General features: G+C 49.3%; 1 protein-coding gene across 3 annotated transcripts; it reads left to right on the top strand.

The window, feature by feature from the left end:
• Positions 1-236: 236 nt before the first annotated feature.
• Positions 237-14,773, top strand: LOC120897072 (putative mediator of RNA polymerase II transcription subunit 26). 3 transcript variants are annotated; one of them, XM_040301687.1, is made up of 9 exons: positions 237-491; positions 7,155-7,789; positions 7,869-8,042; positions 8,137-9,048; positions 9,118-9,193; positions 9,273-9,658; positions 10,819-10,911; positions 11,088-11,675; positions 11,775-14,773. In XM_040301687.1, exons 2-9 carry the CDS (start codon positions 7,316-7,318, stop codon positions 11,895-11,897), a joined length of 2,826 nt encoding a protein of 941 aa, XP_040157621.1. In that variant the 5' UTR covers positions 237-491; positions 7,155-7,315; the 3' UTR covers positions 11,898-14,773. The 3 variants fall into 3 exon arrangements, with proteins under 3 accessions (XP_040157621.1, XP_040157637.1, XP_040157629.1); XM_040301695.1 differs by lacking the exon at positions 237-491 and adding an exon at positions 996-1,017; XM_040301703.1 differs by lacking the exon at positions 10,819-10,911 and having other exon boundaries at positions 239-491.
• Positions 14,774-15,330: the final 557 nt, after the last annotated feature.

A 15,330-nucleotide genomic window follows, 5' to 3' on the forward strand; every position in this document is an offset into this window, starting at 1 on the left:
CGAAAAGTCAACCGTCAACGGCAAAAGACTGTCAAAGCACGCCCGTACAATATGGCCAACCGAACCGGCCCTTGTGCCACCTGGCCCGTGCCCATGTTCATTGACCTCGCCATCTCACGCACACACTGCCCGCGACGAACGCTCGCACAGTGCATCTCGCTCTCGCGTGCGCCGACCCGCCTCGGCCCAGCTCGCTCGCACACCACCGTACACGGTGCGTGCCTGTGCTGGTGTGCGTGCGATCGGGCAAATTTTCTGCTCTCCGTTCATTTCACTCCATTCTGTTCCTACGTGTTCAATTTACAGAGAAATTTGTCACTGGCGGTTCACATTCACGTCTCACGCCTGCCGACTCCGTTTTCGTGGTGCCGTCGTCGTGGAAGTTCCTGTCGTGCGTGTGCGTGCGTGCGTTCGTGTGTGTCAAGTTTGGTCGGAAAATCGGTTGTGCGTGCCCGTCCGATATCGCCCATCCCCATCCCCGCCACAGTCCGGTTAGTGTTGCCCGCTTTGTACAGCCGAAATTGCCCGTTTGTTTCAGTTTTTTGTCCTTCCATTTTTCCGCTTTTCCCGTTTTCCGCCGCGCACGCACATACACGCACACATACACACGCACATTTCGGCACCGCCAGGCAGGAGTGCGTGCCCGCGGCTGTCCGGTGTGTGTGTATGTACGTGCGACAGTATGTGAGCGTGTGTGTGTGTGCGTATGTGTGCGCTCTTTCGATTCGTTCTACCCCGTACGTGTGACGTGTTGGCGTGTTCGGTTCTGGTGGGTCTGCGATCCGCTCCCACACCTCTTTCAAGGCGTTTTTACGGGACAAGTGCGCAAGGGGGTGCCACCAGGATGGAGCAAGCTTCTCCTCCATGACGGGAGCCGCGTGTATCGACTCTTAAGACGACAAACTCTTTTCTGCATTTCTGGTGCTGACCGGGGAAATCAGTCTAATTGGCCGCTGCCAGAACACTAGAGGAGCTGCTATTCGCTTCGGTATCCAATCTACCGTTACCCCTGTGCGTGTACGTGTGAGTGTGTGTGAGAGAGAGTCAGTGCTTGTGTGTGATTTGGTATGGGTCGCGGAACGCGGGTGCGTGCGCTTCAGCGACGAAACACAAATGGCTAGAACGAAGGAATACGCCAAATCTAAGCAAGGCCTCAGCCCAGCAATTGTAACCGGAACGCTGAGATACACAGCATTATTGTACAGCATGCATAAATGTCCATCAAAGTAACACGAGAATCTTTGCCCGTGTCGCAACCATGCGAAAGAGGGTACAAGTGCGATTGGATTGAGTTTTGCGGCAACTCGAGGATGGGGGAGGGGATATATTGTGTGTATGTGTGTGTGTGTGGAAAGATGGGGATTTATTCTACCGCTGTTCGCTGGAGTCGCCCGAATGCCGTCACCATCCGGATGCGTAACTCTTTCTTTTCCTCTGCTTCCGGCGGACACACACACACTCACGGTGGAAGATAATTTAGATGCACTTTCACTGTGCAGCATCCACCTCCCAAGCGTCAATTCCTGTCGAAAAGTCTCATTCCGCAATAACCACACCACCGGGAGTGATGAGTGTGTGTTTGTGTGCGTGTGCTGTGTGCACGAGCGCTACGTGGACAACGCTTCTCGATGAATGCATCCTATCCCCAGACACACACACACACACACACTCAGCTACGAAGGGTTACGGGAGACGGGTAGATCTTTAGTAGTAGCGGCTCTTCCCCTCCCCATGGTCCCTTTTCTCACCGGCAATGATGCAGTGCCGTTGCATGGTTGGTTGGAAAATCTGTTCACAGTTGTGTGTGTGTGTGTGTGTGTGTGTGTGTGTGTGGGGAAAGCTTGGGAATCTCTCCCCCCCTCTCCACCCCCCCACACAACAAAATATTTCAACGCGAAGTGTGGAAAGTTAGTTGTAAATGGGTTTAGTGGTGGACGAAATTCCCCCCTTTTTATAATCACAACCTACGGGAGTGGTAGTAACCTAGGTTCCGTTTTTTGTGTACAAACTACGACAAAAGAGCACGTTTTTTTTTGTTTGGTTCAACATCGATTGATGTATGTGCAGTGGATCAAATTAATGCTTATTTGACCAGCGTACGAAAAACACATACACACACGAACAATAAATCGCAAATCGCCACCCCAAAGCACAGTGCTAGAATGGAACCGTTTCGGTCGGTGTGGATTTTCCTAGGTTTTCCCAGCCCCGGTCAGCCGCTCGACGAAAACCGCCCTTCCTTCTAATCCATACGGCGGCGGCGGCACACATTGGTGCTTCCTCCCGGTGAGCATAGTGGACCGAGAATAAAATAGATTAGCCCACATCCATCCGCTGACAGAAGCAAGTGGTGTTGGATCCCTCCCCAATATCACTAGTTCTAGCCGAGGATGGGTGTAGTGGGGTAGAAAGTGACGGGCGTATTACCCCATCCCCACCCTACCAATCCGTGCCCCGGTCACTGATCCGATGGGAAGGGGACGAAGCGCACATTTCTTACAATGTGTGTCTCTCTAAATTTGTGACCACGGTCGCTTCCCCATCACATTAGCGCTTAGGCGCTTTTAGTGCGTATTCCTCCTTCGCCACAGTCCCTGCTCTGCATGCAATTGAACTCTCTCTTTCTCTTTCGCTCACTCTCTCTCTCTCTTTTTTGGGGTTTTTAGTTCTCGCCCTCCCAACCCCGGGGGTTTATCATCATCCGGTTTCGGTCGGGTTATTCGCGCGGATGGCCACATCGCGCTGTGCACTTGTCAGCAACACTTGAACAAGCAAATTAGAAAACGCGGTGGTGCCTTGGCATGATCTTCGTGTTCGTCTCGTCTGGTGCGGTGCTCCCCGCTGCCCAGACACGGGAAAGGCCCAGCGTGCGTACTACAAAGTTCGTGGGCAAGAGAACATTCTGAATTACTCCCCTCATCCCTTCCCAAGCGATGTGTGTACTACTACGATGGTGATGGGGAAATGATGCTGGGTTTAGGGTACGATTTTGACAGCGCTCTCGAAACCCGGCAAAAGCGTGAGAACAAGAGAGAGAGAGAGAGGACGATGAGATTTTTGACTGACACGAGACGCATCCGTCTCCTTTGTAAAAGAATCTACTTTTTAATAGATTTTAAGCCATGTGGAGCCGATGATGCAGTAGTGCTTGATAACAAAAACATGTAAAAGTAATTTCGATGAAAATTTGCAAGTTTATAAAAAGTATTTATCAGAAGAAAAAAATGTGAAAATAATTTATAATGGCATAAAGCGAACAGGTCATCAGACAGACGGGGGTAAATGGAAGAGAAGAAACAAAGTCGTTGCTATGCATCCGCTATTTGTACGATCTTCTGTGAGACACACATGCTGTGTAGAAGAAATGGCAAACCGAATTCTTCGTTCATCAATTTTGCTTCAACGAGAGAAAAACACATAAAAAGGCCAACCAGCGAGCACAATAGAGAAGCTAACCTGTGAAGGCACCACTAATGAATGTGTGGATGTGTAAAATAGAAGAAATAGAGGAGACAAAGACACGGCGGACGTCTCGCCGACGACGACGACCGACCGACCACCAAGGCAATTCAATGTGCTACACACTTATGCACAATCGCGGCGCGCCCGGCTTCTCCGCAGAAGTCCGCCGCAGAGGTCTCAGACGATCGCAGATTAGTTGCCAGCCGGCGAGATTGTATTGGTTCTGGCCGGCCGGCCGGCCCAGTTTGCCTGCGTGGACGACGTGGTGATTTGCCGCGCGCTAATGATAGAGTAAGATGGCATGAAGATGATGGGGTGCGCGAGAGATGATGAACTCGCTCACCCGCAAGCGTGGCATGAGCAGTTTGGCTCAAGCAGCGCTGGTAAGAAAGGGAACCAACCGATCGAGCAGAAGGGAATGTTACATCCACACCACACATCCATGCACCATCGCTGCGTTTGGGCGTAGGAAATGATGGTTCTGTGGCTGGAATTGGTGCGATGAAGGGGGAGGTTGGTGTATCTATCTTGTAGTTAAAGCGATGCAAAGGCACCGGTCGTGGTGGTATGGTATTGGGCATTCAGCAAGAAAGCATTTTAAAGTATTCTCTGTTTTCTTATTTTTAGGAATACGTAGTAAACCGGCGGCTTCTGAACACATTCTGAACGGGTGTCAAAAAAGCTTTCCATAAGTTATGCCGCCGCCACTAACACTTTCGCTAAGAAGAAATAACATTTCGCTTAAAAAGATGTCTGGACAAACATGTTCGCATTGTCTGTTGTTGCCCTCCCCCAGTGCAACGAGTTTCGCCAACTCCCATCGCTCGTCCTTTTTTCTCCTCTCGCTTCGCGATCACTTTTAGTCGGAGAGTCGGTGTAATTGTCTAGCCTTGAGTTTGAGGACCATAAACGCCATGATTGTGCCTTTTGTCGGCTGTACCCTTCGTCGTCCAATAACGATCTACACACACACACACACATACATGTATCCATTTGTAATAAGAATACTCTCTGTGTAATTTATCCACGATCTTGCCGTGACGATCGCGATGCTGAGGTGGCCTCTACCATTATCGTTACTGGCAGCATCCTGGCGAAGCTGAGAAACTGCATTCACACGATTGCAACCAACGCGGGAGGGAGAGATTTGGACGAAGAACACAAGGCCCTTTGCTGGCTTGAAAATTGCATTTTCCACTGCATTTTGTACTCCATTTTCCTCCCCCTCTGTTTGTCCCGAACTTCCCGTCTGGTGGGATAATCAGCTATCTCTATATCCCCAACGCAGCGTTAAACAGCCACAGCCATAGCGTGTAGAGTGTCGATCTTGCTTTTGGTGTGGTGGGGCAGCCTTTCTGCCTTTGCGATCGTCACGTCCCTGTAGGGTTGGGGAACGCGAACGGCCGTCAAAAGCAAACGCGGAAACAACGCGCACATACAATGCCATAAACACACAAACACACACACAGAGGTGTGCTGGAACTGGTTTCGTTTCTTTCCTTTCTTTTGCCAGCACAGTGCTGGCCAAGAAGAGATCGCGCTCCGTCCTTCTACCGCGGGATGGTGATGCATCTCAAACACTGACGGGTTTCCTCTGTCTCCACCACTGCTCCAAGTGTGCGAGCGCGCCGTGTAAAGTTGGCAATGTTTAAAACCCCTCCCCGGGGACACCAACTACCCTCATCTCCCCCAGCTGCCGTCAGTTGGCAGCAATCGTCAACTTTTACGCACACCGGGACCAGTTCTCGCATCGATCTCCAGTCAGCATCGCCGCCGATCGTTCTACTGTGGGTACAGGCACACCCCACACTTGCTGCTGCTGCTGCTTCTGCTGCTGGCTTCGGTGCACTTGGGTTAGCAAGAGCGCTCATTCATAAAGGAATTGCTTGATAAGGGTCTAACACGCTTTGTCGCCTTTGCCGGCCCCGACACCAGGCTGTTCCTCCCTTTCTTCTGGCACACCTCCATTTTTGTGTCGATCTCTTCATTACGATGGCGCGTTATGGTTGTTTTTTCGTGCCTAGCCTGCGATAAGAAATCAGTTGCGTTCGCTAGCACAGTTGCGTATAGCAAGGGGCGCGCGTTTTAAACAAACGGATGGAAAGGTGGTGCTGGTGGTGGTGGTGGTAGTGACCCGATTCTCTCCGGCAGTGCTGCTCGTTAGCAAACACACCAAAAACACATCTCCCATGGCTCGCCTGTGAAAATTGAGAGTATCTTAACGCCAACGTCACCAACCATCTTTATGACACGTTTATATTGCGCCAGACCGTGTAGCATATACCCCAGTGCGTGTGTGTTACTCTGGTACATTGGCTTTTCGGCTTTCGGGACCAAAAAAAAAAAAACAATGCTTCATATCTCGGGGCGACGCGCAGCATTGTGATTTTGCCTTTCCCCCACATACAGCAGGTTTCTCATTTCGGTTCGGATGTATGTAGCTGCCGGAAGCAGCAACAAAGGCGCTCGCATGGCTTCCGTTCAAGCCTGAAGAAGAAGAAAAAAGCGGTTTAGTTAAAGAAAAGCAAACGCGAATCAGCGAACAGCGTGCGTGACTCACCTTTCTACTTGCTAACAATTGATGCCAACTATTCGCACACTTCAAACAAGCTCGGGGATATATTTAAGCTGTTTATAAACCATCTTATCCCTCTTTCTTCGCCCGGCTAAACAGTCTTGTGTCTATTGAGTACGATTGTGCGCGAAAGGTGGTCTTATCAATAAGTGTAGTCCGCAGAATAGACGGAACAGAGGCGAACATTCCGGAAATTTCATCCAAGTCATCCGTCTGCCCCTCACCACGCGACCAGAAAGTCCAGATTGTTTGTCTTCATGGATCACTTCGATTGTATCACTTCGAAAAGTGTGTCGCTTCTGTGGCAACCGACGGGGCAAAGCGTGTTGTGCTACAGCCAATTCGTGTTTCTACTACCAGCGTCAAATTAATCAAATTGCTACAATTAATCTGCCATGTTGTGTGTCGCAAGTGATCCGACTGCTCACAAGAGCCTATTTTAATTGAGACACCGCAACAGTATTGCGTGGTTTATGTGTGCTTCTAATCAAAAGGAACGAAAGCGTGTTATCAACGCAAAAGAGATGCAGAGGAGGGATCGGTCACAACTAGCATGCGGATGCTGCTGCTAGTTACCCGGTGCCAAAGTACAACGATCACTTAAGCATATCTCCTGTCGTCCACACTACTGTGGCTGACGCTCTGCCACGTCGACACGCTGTTTTTGACACGTTGCTGCCCGTAGTCCAGCGCCCGGTTGGCAAGCATCGTCTTCCCCGCCGCCGTACGCTATTTTTATTACAGCGATAAATGAGCGTACCAGACACGTGCTTTCCGCTGAGAGTGGCTTCTTCGTTCGACGGTGTCATATTGAATCGCTTTTCTAATCGCTTCTCTCGCTCTCTCGCACACTCGTGCCCCGGCGCGTCACAGGTCCCTCGCCCCCTCTAATATTCATATGCTGAAGCATCGTTTTATTAATTTCTGCTGGTAGCCACCGGCAATGTTGATGCGCAATTGTGTGTGTGTGTGCGCGCGTGTCTCTGATGGTAGATGGACGCGTGCCCGAGACCCGACCGTCATATCGCGCCGACGACTACAATTAACGCGGCTAGCAATTGTTTCTGCTCGATGCGCATCCATTTTAATAAAAGTTCTTTCTATTTCATAATTACAGCATCGCTCGACTGTGCCAGCTGTTTGGAGTGAACGCGCCGTGGAAGTAGCAGCAATCACAGCGTGACCCACACACACCCACACACACACACACATCCCCTTCACCGGCTCTCTCATTTCCCGTGCCCCGGATCGTCTGCGTGTGCAGCAAATCATGCAAAAATGGATCTGACTACATTGTCGTTCATCGTAATTGTGCTCTTCTTTTCCCTGATGTCGATGCTGTTTATCAGCCGCTTCCTGCCCAAGGGCAAATCGTTCGAGGAGATGCTGAAGGAGAAGCGCGAAATGCGTGAAAAAATCCTTGGGCTAACGTCGCCATCCACCACCACCGGATCGTCCTCGACCAAGTCGAGCAAGGAGTCGGCCAACAAGCGTACGAAGAAAACGCATGCCGGCGGCGGCAACCAGAACCAGAAGAATCGCAATGCCAAGCAGCAGCAGCAGCAGCAGCACCAACGCGTTGAGGTGGTGGAGAAGGAAAGCGATGGCAATTCGTCCGAGAGTCCGCTCGAGGAGGAAATCAATCCGCTAACGTACGGTGCTAAGAAGCGCACCGGGCAGGCCACGAACCTGACGGTGGAGTACGCGGAAACGGAAGCATTTCCGCTGAGCGAGAATGCCGGTGGAAATAAGGTACGGGTTTTGCTGTAACTCTTCGGTTTGTTGTAACCTTTGCTGAATTGTTTAATAATTCTGTCTATCTTTTCTATAGAAAAAGGATAACAAACAGCAGCAAGGTGGCAAGAAAAACAAGCAGAAATCGGCTGGTGGCATTCTGGTGAACAAATCCGAGCCGGTTCTGGTGAAGCCGGTCGAAACCGTACCGGAGATGAACCATTTCGCCGAGATTCACCCGAAAGATGCGTTGGAAATTGCACGTCAGCAGGTAAGACTGTGGTGAAGATCAGTTTGCTTGGTTGAATTGTATGCATTGTAAGCTTTACCACCTACGTTTTATGAACCTGTTCTTCCATCACCAGAAACACGAAGAAGATACCAAGGGTGGAAAGCATCCGGCCCCGAAAGAGCAGCGCAATCGCAACAAGAAAGATCATCAGTCGAAACAATCCCCCAAGACCGCCGCCGGTGGTGGCACCAACAATGCTGCAGAGTCGCAACAGCAGCAGCAGCAGCAACACCATCACCACCATCATCAGAATGCCCCGGCAGCGAATGTGGCCCACGCAGGGGAATCGAAAAAGAAGCAGCACGAGGCAACCGCCGATAACAACAAATCCTCCACCGCCGTGGCAGCGCAGAAGGACAAATCGAACAAGAAGAAGAAAAACGAACTGATCACGCAGGAGCTGGCAGTGGAGATGGCGGACGCCGTGAACGTGCACTCGCTGGTCAACATCCTCAACAAGACCGATCTGCCCCGGAACGATATTCAGATACTGATCGACTTTCTGCTAAACAAGCAGCAGGACACGCTGGCCAAGGATCCGTCCGAGTGGAACGATCCGTCCGACCCGCTGCAGAAGCTGAAGAAGCAGCTGCAGGAGAAGGAGTCGGCCCTGCTCGAGGAGCAGCAGGCCGCGGCCGGCCTGCAGGCCAAGCTGAAGGAGCTACGCCAGGAGCTAAACGGCGAGAAGATGCATACCGGGGCCGTGCTCAAGGGGTACGTCGAGGAGCTGAACAACAAGAAGCAGGAGGTGCAGAATCTGTCGCAGGAGCTGAACATGCTCCGGGACAAGCTGGCGAACGAGAAGCAAACCATGTCGATGCAGTTCCAGCAGCTGCAGGCCAAGTACCTGCAGCTGTCGAAGGAACACGCCTCGACGCAGGACCATGGGGCAACGATCGCGCAGCTGAACAACGACCTGCAGCTGCTGCAGCAGGAGCTGATGGCCAAGAACCAGCTGCTGAGCGAAAAGCTACAGTCCGAGGAGGTAAGCTCGATCGCGGTTTGACCACTGAGCCTTACTTTGACATATTTATTTCGTGTTCCCCCCACACAGGAAATGATGAAGAAAAAGACTGAGTACGAACATATTTTACGCAACAATGATGAGCTGATGAGACAGCGCGTACAGGGTAAGTACACATTGCAATGGACCATGATTCGACCATAAAACCTCTATAAAACGCCTCCGTTCGTCCCTTCCCTTTCCAGAGCTAACTGCGTACGAGAACGATTTGCGCCAGCTGCGACTCGAGCTGAGCCAGAAGGACGAGCTGAGCCAGACCTGCCAACAGCAGAGCTACGAAATCGAGCAGCTGAAGGCAGAGCTGCAGGCAAAGCAGAAGCAGGCGCACGCGGCAGCGTCGGCGGCAGCGGCCGCCGCCCACACCCACAGCCAGACGGACGAAAGCAATCGCGTCGAAATCCGCAACCTCCAGAATGCCTTAGACTCTACCAAATCGAAGCTCGAGGTGTACCGGAGCGAGCTGGTCGAGTGCAAGAGCCTGATGACGGACTACAAGCAGCAGGCGAACGAACTGAAGGCGAAGGAGGAACAGCTGCAGAAGCAGCTCGAGGAGCAACGACAGAAGAATGACGTAAGTAACTCCCATTTTCCTCCCACCGGGGGGACCCTTTGAATGGGTTGGGTGTGCGTTGTGATTGTGATTCGTGTGTCCCATGTGTGTGTGCCTTTCCGGTGTGTTCAATTTTCATTTCCTTCGCCTTTTTCATTAGAATGTTCAATTTTCTATCGCTCTATTGTGTACATATTTTCCAAAATTTTATGTGGGCAGTTTCATTACCGGCCAGATTGTTATTTTCTGTTAACATGGTTATTAAACAGACGAGACAAAATATAAGAAGAAATGTTTGCCTATGACTCTCATATCAATGAGGAATGGGTTGGATGGCTCAAAAAAGGCTTCAAAGGCATGACGCTTGTCTTAAAGCTTAATAATTGGTTGAAACATGCTTGTCTGTAAAAATATTCTTATTATCCTACTATCTTTTTTAGATTACATGTATATACTGTTTGATTTAAATATTTCCAGTAGTAATCTAATTCGCATAATTCGAATAGGAAATGAATTGAAAATGTTTGTTCTATTTAATCACAAATATGACGTTAAACATAATTAACTCATCAAACCCGTAGTGGCCATGTAACAAACAAATATCATCTCCGTTACTCTCTGTGCACCGCCCCCCAGTAGCATATAAGCGCACTTGAGTGAGAATGGCAAAATTGCACCCAAATGTGTGTGTTGTACATTTTATCGCTTCATTTTGTCAGTTTAAAATGATTATATCCTACCCTAAAATGCCCTAAATGCCATTTTCGTTTACGCTGTGTTTGTTTCTTCTTTTTTTCTTTCGTTCTTGTTTGACGATTCGTGTGCGCGCGCGTGTCCCCCCCAATTCCGTTACGTTGCGTTACTGTTTGTCCTTAACAACGCACGCCATGTAACGCAAATTGAATGCGTGTGCGCGCGTGCCCTCACCACCAACACACCATGGTTCTCCTCCTCCCTTCTACACATCCCTTTTTCCCGGATCGCAACCCATTTGCTTGATCTGATGTCCTGCATCATCCTTTCTTACTATGTATTACTACTACTACTACTACTACTACCAACCACCATCAACAACACCATCACCACTGCAATGGCATTGCGCGCATTTGCACCTTGCTCTCCCCCGCGTGTTGCTGCCTGCGTAACTGCGCAAAACAAACGCAAACCCAATATACGCGTAGAATTTGCGAACGAAAAACTGGAAGTTGGTTGAGGCATTGCAAGATGCCGAACGACGAAGAGGACCGACGACACCGGCAGCCGCCAATGATGTTGTAAGTGGAAAGCGAAGTGTGTTCTGCCAAACGCTCTCTGCTCCCTCTCTCTCTCTCTCTTTCTCTAATACAGTATCTCAAAGAGTGTGAATCTGATAATTTGTTTCGGAAAAGAACGAACTGATTGCACATTAAGATATCTTTTCTATTTCTCTATCTTTCCTGCCCAATTGTAGGAACAGCAGCAAAAGCTGGCCAACAGCAGTGCAGAGAAGGTGGACGTCGGTAAGGTCATCCTGGAGGAGCAGAACCGAACGAAGGATTTGCTGGTGCAGCTGCTGCAGCCGACCGGTGTGGTGTCGGCCCTGCCCGTCGATGCGACCGATTTCCAGAGCTGGCTCGAGGCGACGGTCGGCTGCATTAAGGAGCAGTACGAGCACCTGCAGCAATCTCACACCACCACCACCACCACCACCACCACCAGTAGCAGTAGTACCAGTAGCGGCAGCAGCGGCGTTAACAACGCGTCGGTGGTCACGAACAGCCACCCGGAGCAAAGCTCTGGCACTGCCAACAGCAACAACAGTGACAGCAGCAGTAGGCTTAACAGTAGCAGCAATATAATCGCTAATAATAATCTTAATACCAATAGCAGCGTTAATAGTAGTTTACACGAGCATGCGAACGACGGTGCGGTGGTGAACAAGAACGGTGCCACCGGCGGCAGCGACAGTGGCGCCGAGGACGACCAGCAAACAATGGCGCTGCGGTACGAGCAGATGCAGAAAACCGTCGATCAGTATAAGACTATCATAGCCGACACGGTACGTACTTTTACATGTAGTGGCACGCAGAGCAAGCGTGTTTTTGAGATACCCTTTGATCTTACTATCGGTTTGCTGTCTTGTCTCCTCATCGCACAGGAAAATATGCTGAAAAACCTCGAAGCGAAGGTGATCGAGCAGGACATCCACTGGCGCACGGTGGTGCAGGCGAAGGATAAGGAGCTAACCCTGCTCAAATCAGCCGGTGCCGTCGGGCAGTAGTAGGATGGGTGGCGGCGGACGGTAACCAACCATCAGCAAGGTCCGTGAAAAAAAAGTGCGTGTCTCTGAACCACCACCACCACCATTCATCACCCTCAACACCAACACACGAGTGTTGTTCCGAACGCTGTTCAACAACCTCTCTCCTCTCGGTGCGCAAGGACATACACGCACACACACACACACATCCCCTTGCAGGTTGGGGACGATCAAACGAATCGCAACAGCAAGCAAGTGTGATGCAAAAGGATATGGGAAAAGGGGTGAAAAATGCCGCAGAAAAAGTGTCCAACATGTCGCTTTCTCTAAATTGAAGAGGGACTGGAGGGAAAAGAATAACAACAGAAAAAGGGCAGGGGAACGTGTTTCGGATAGGCAACGCAACATAAACAAGGCAGACGGGACAGGACAGGACAGGACAGTAGTTGAAGGGGTAGGAACAGTAAAACGGCGACAAATCTCTCGATGCGCACGCGGTAGATTGAGATCGTATGCTGCGGCAATTAATCTGCCGCCACACACACACACACACACACACACTCACTACCACCTCCTCCGTCAAACCGCAACTCTCGCAACAGTTAACGTAACGTAAGCAGCGGTGTGTTCTCACCCGAAAACGTGACATTAAACCGATCGGGAGGTTGGTAAAAAGGGGGGCGTCCGGAAATTGTGTAGCCGACAGGAAGCCGAACCGAATCCTCTATTGCATATATTTATATATACATATACTTTTACTTTAACGTACATACACACACACACACATACATACTCGCTCGATCGGTCGCGTTCGCTCGCATATTCGCTTATCTTTTTACGTTGTCCTATTCGATCCATTTGATCCGTTTCTTCCCACCACCTCCTTAACATAGCAACGCACAGTGCGCGCGCACTCGCACACACACACAGAGGCAGCGAAAGCGTTGCACACTATGATAATTGGTACTATGTATAATCGTGTTATAATTGACTTCTTTGAAAAGAGTTTGTGTTCTTTGAAACGTTCCTAAATTGTGTCAACTGACCAGGGTATTTGTTTACATCTCTTGTAATATCTTTGTTTCGTTCGTTCACGCATTTCGCGTGCGCTTGAGTGCCTGTCGTGAGTGCGTCTGTTGTGTTGTTAGTATGTGTGTGTGTGCGTATATTTAGCCTAGAGACGTCCTACATTGATATCTGTGGCCAATAGATGTTTTGCAATTGTTTTGGGACAGTTGCATATTCAAATACACATTCTGTACCAGCTGTAACGGAACGTGAACGGAACGGTTGTTAAGCATTATTGTGGTTAACGTCGTGTTGAAGGATTCCGAAGGAGGTTTTCGATTCTCAGTTCCCTCTCCCCTCCTCCCCTTTATAAAGGTGCTCCGTATGTGGTAAATGTATCAACACGCACAAATTCCTATGCATTTATACATTCACATCAGGCTAGATGTTTAACGGTCCCACTTTTGTTGTTGTACGCATTCAACCCCCTTCATCACCCCTTCTACCGGCCCCATTCTTCGCCTACCGTACCCATATCTGTACCGGAATTTGCTCTTGCTCTCAATTACTCCAAAAAATCGAATGAAATGATTTTACAATGCATGAATCTAATACACCCCCCTGGTGGTTTTGGTGGTGTGTGTATGTTAATGAGGGTGATCGCGCGATAATGATCAGCGGGATTAGATTGAAAATTGGTAAAAGAAAACGCCCCGAATCCTGCTCTGTATGGTTAATGGAAGCGAATTAAAAGGAAAAACTGATAAAACAACATCCGTACTCAATAAGTTTATACAGTGTGTGTGTGCATGGTGGGGCGTGAGAAAGGGTGAGTGCGAAAGAGAGAAGACAGAGAGAAAATATGCATAATTTGTTTCTTTTTTTTGTTCTATTATATTTAAAAAAAGAGCCGAGCAGGAAGCAAAATAACAATACGACGAGCCAAGGGAGCGAGTATGTAATAGGTTCAATAGTGAAATATGGAATTATAGAAACGAAGGAAGAGAAAGAGTGAGGGGGGAGGGGGCTTATAAAAAGTGAAAGATAATCTATAGATGAGAAAGAGTAATAGGAAGATGAATAATAACAGGATAGGGAAAATAAATCCGATAAAAAAGGCAAGAGAATGCAAGCAGCAGGGCGTAACAACTGTACGACATAAAACAAAAAGAACAGCAATATTTATGTATAACTTTATTGTATACTTTATTTTACGTTTTCCATAATTCAACCCTTTATGTGTTACACTGCGGACGTCTGCCCCCGCTGGCTCCGCTGGTCTTGGCATCGTGGACAAGGTACGGCAAAACGGCGCAAAGTGTAATGGATTGTTATTACGTTAACATACGAAAGGTAACATTGGACGTACCCCGTACCCCGTACCCATAATTCTCTCATAATCTTTTTTCCCATTTATCCAAATCCTGCTCCTTCCATTATGAGGTTAAATTAAGTATAACTACCACCAATATGCGGGTGCGCGATTGAGAGAGAGAGAGAGAGAGATAGAGAGAGAAATAAAGAAAACATGCATTTGAAACAAAGACAAGGGGAACGGTAACAAAACGTGTGAGAATCACGGACCTCGTGCTAAAAGATAGAAACTGAAACTGAGAGGGATCGCAAGGGAAGTGGACGGTACGCCGTGAAACTTTCCAAGCACCTCTATCCTTATAATTCAGACATACACACACACACACACACAGACATAAACGCAGTGGCAGAGATTGACTAGAAAGCCAGCCTATCGGAAGAGAGTATGTTATCAGAAGGATGAAGCAAAATGGAACACACTCCCTTGAGGGGGAAGAAACAGACGGGAAGAAAGCTGTACTGGGAATGGAAAAAAAATTTGGAATAAATGCAGAATAATATATATGGCCCAAGAACAAGGTGTTTAGTGGATTGCGTTTTACCGAAATTTCGAAAGAACAACGTGTCCACGATCTCCCCGTGGTGTCTGCTAGCGATCAACGATCAAGCAGAGGAACGAAGAGCCCTGCTCGCTCAGGGTTGTGTATATTCCACTTCGGACCGATGTTACGAGTCAGTGGCGGATCAAGGGTATCGGGGGCCCTAGGCGGAACGATGAGTTGAGGCCCTCTGTAAATGGTAAATGGGGGGGGGGTAGCGGCTCTAAAGTAGCTGTTGGGAGATTGAACAGTAAACTTGAAATGCCGTCGGGGCCCCCTTCGATCATCAGTCGCAAACTCTTCAATTTTTGCTGACGGGGGGGGGGGGGGGGGTGCAAGTGATTCAGCGGGGGCCCCTTCGCAAATCATCTGTCGCAAACTCTAAAATTTTTGCTGACGGGGGGGGGGTGCAAATGTTTCGCCAACCTCGGGGCCCCATCGGCCATCCTTCCGGGGGCCCTTGTCGCTAGTACTCTGTCCATACGGCATACTATAGAATGGCGATCTACGGGGCCCCTAAATCGGCGGGGCCC

Source organism: Anopheles arabiensis, chromosome 2 (assembly GCF_016920715.1).
Source record: "Anopheles arabiensis isolate DONGOLA chromosome 2, AaraD3, whole genome shotgun sequence".
Classification (NCBI taxonomy): domain Eukaryota; kingdom Metazoa; phylum Arthropoda; class Insecta; order Diptera; family Culicidae; genus Anopheles; species Anopheles arabiensis.

Bases quoted from the DNA above. Each gene is read 5' to 3' on its own strand.
- LOC120897072 (XM_040301687.1), top strand. From the start codon at position 7,316: ATGGATCTGACTACATTGTCGTTCATCGTAATTGTGCTCTTCTTTTCC. The intron at 9,049-9,117 runs GTAAGCTCGATC...CCCCCCACACAG, and splicing joins AAAAGCTACAGTCCGAGGAG to GAAATGATGAAGAAAAAGAC. The intron at 11,676-11,774 runs GTACGTACTTTT...CTCATCGCACAG, and splicing joins AGACTATCATAGCCGACACG to GAAAATATGCTGAAAAACCT.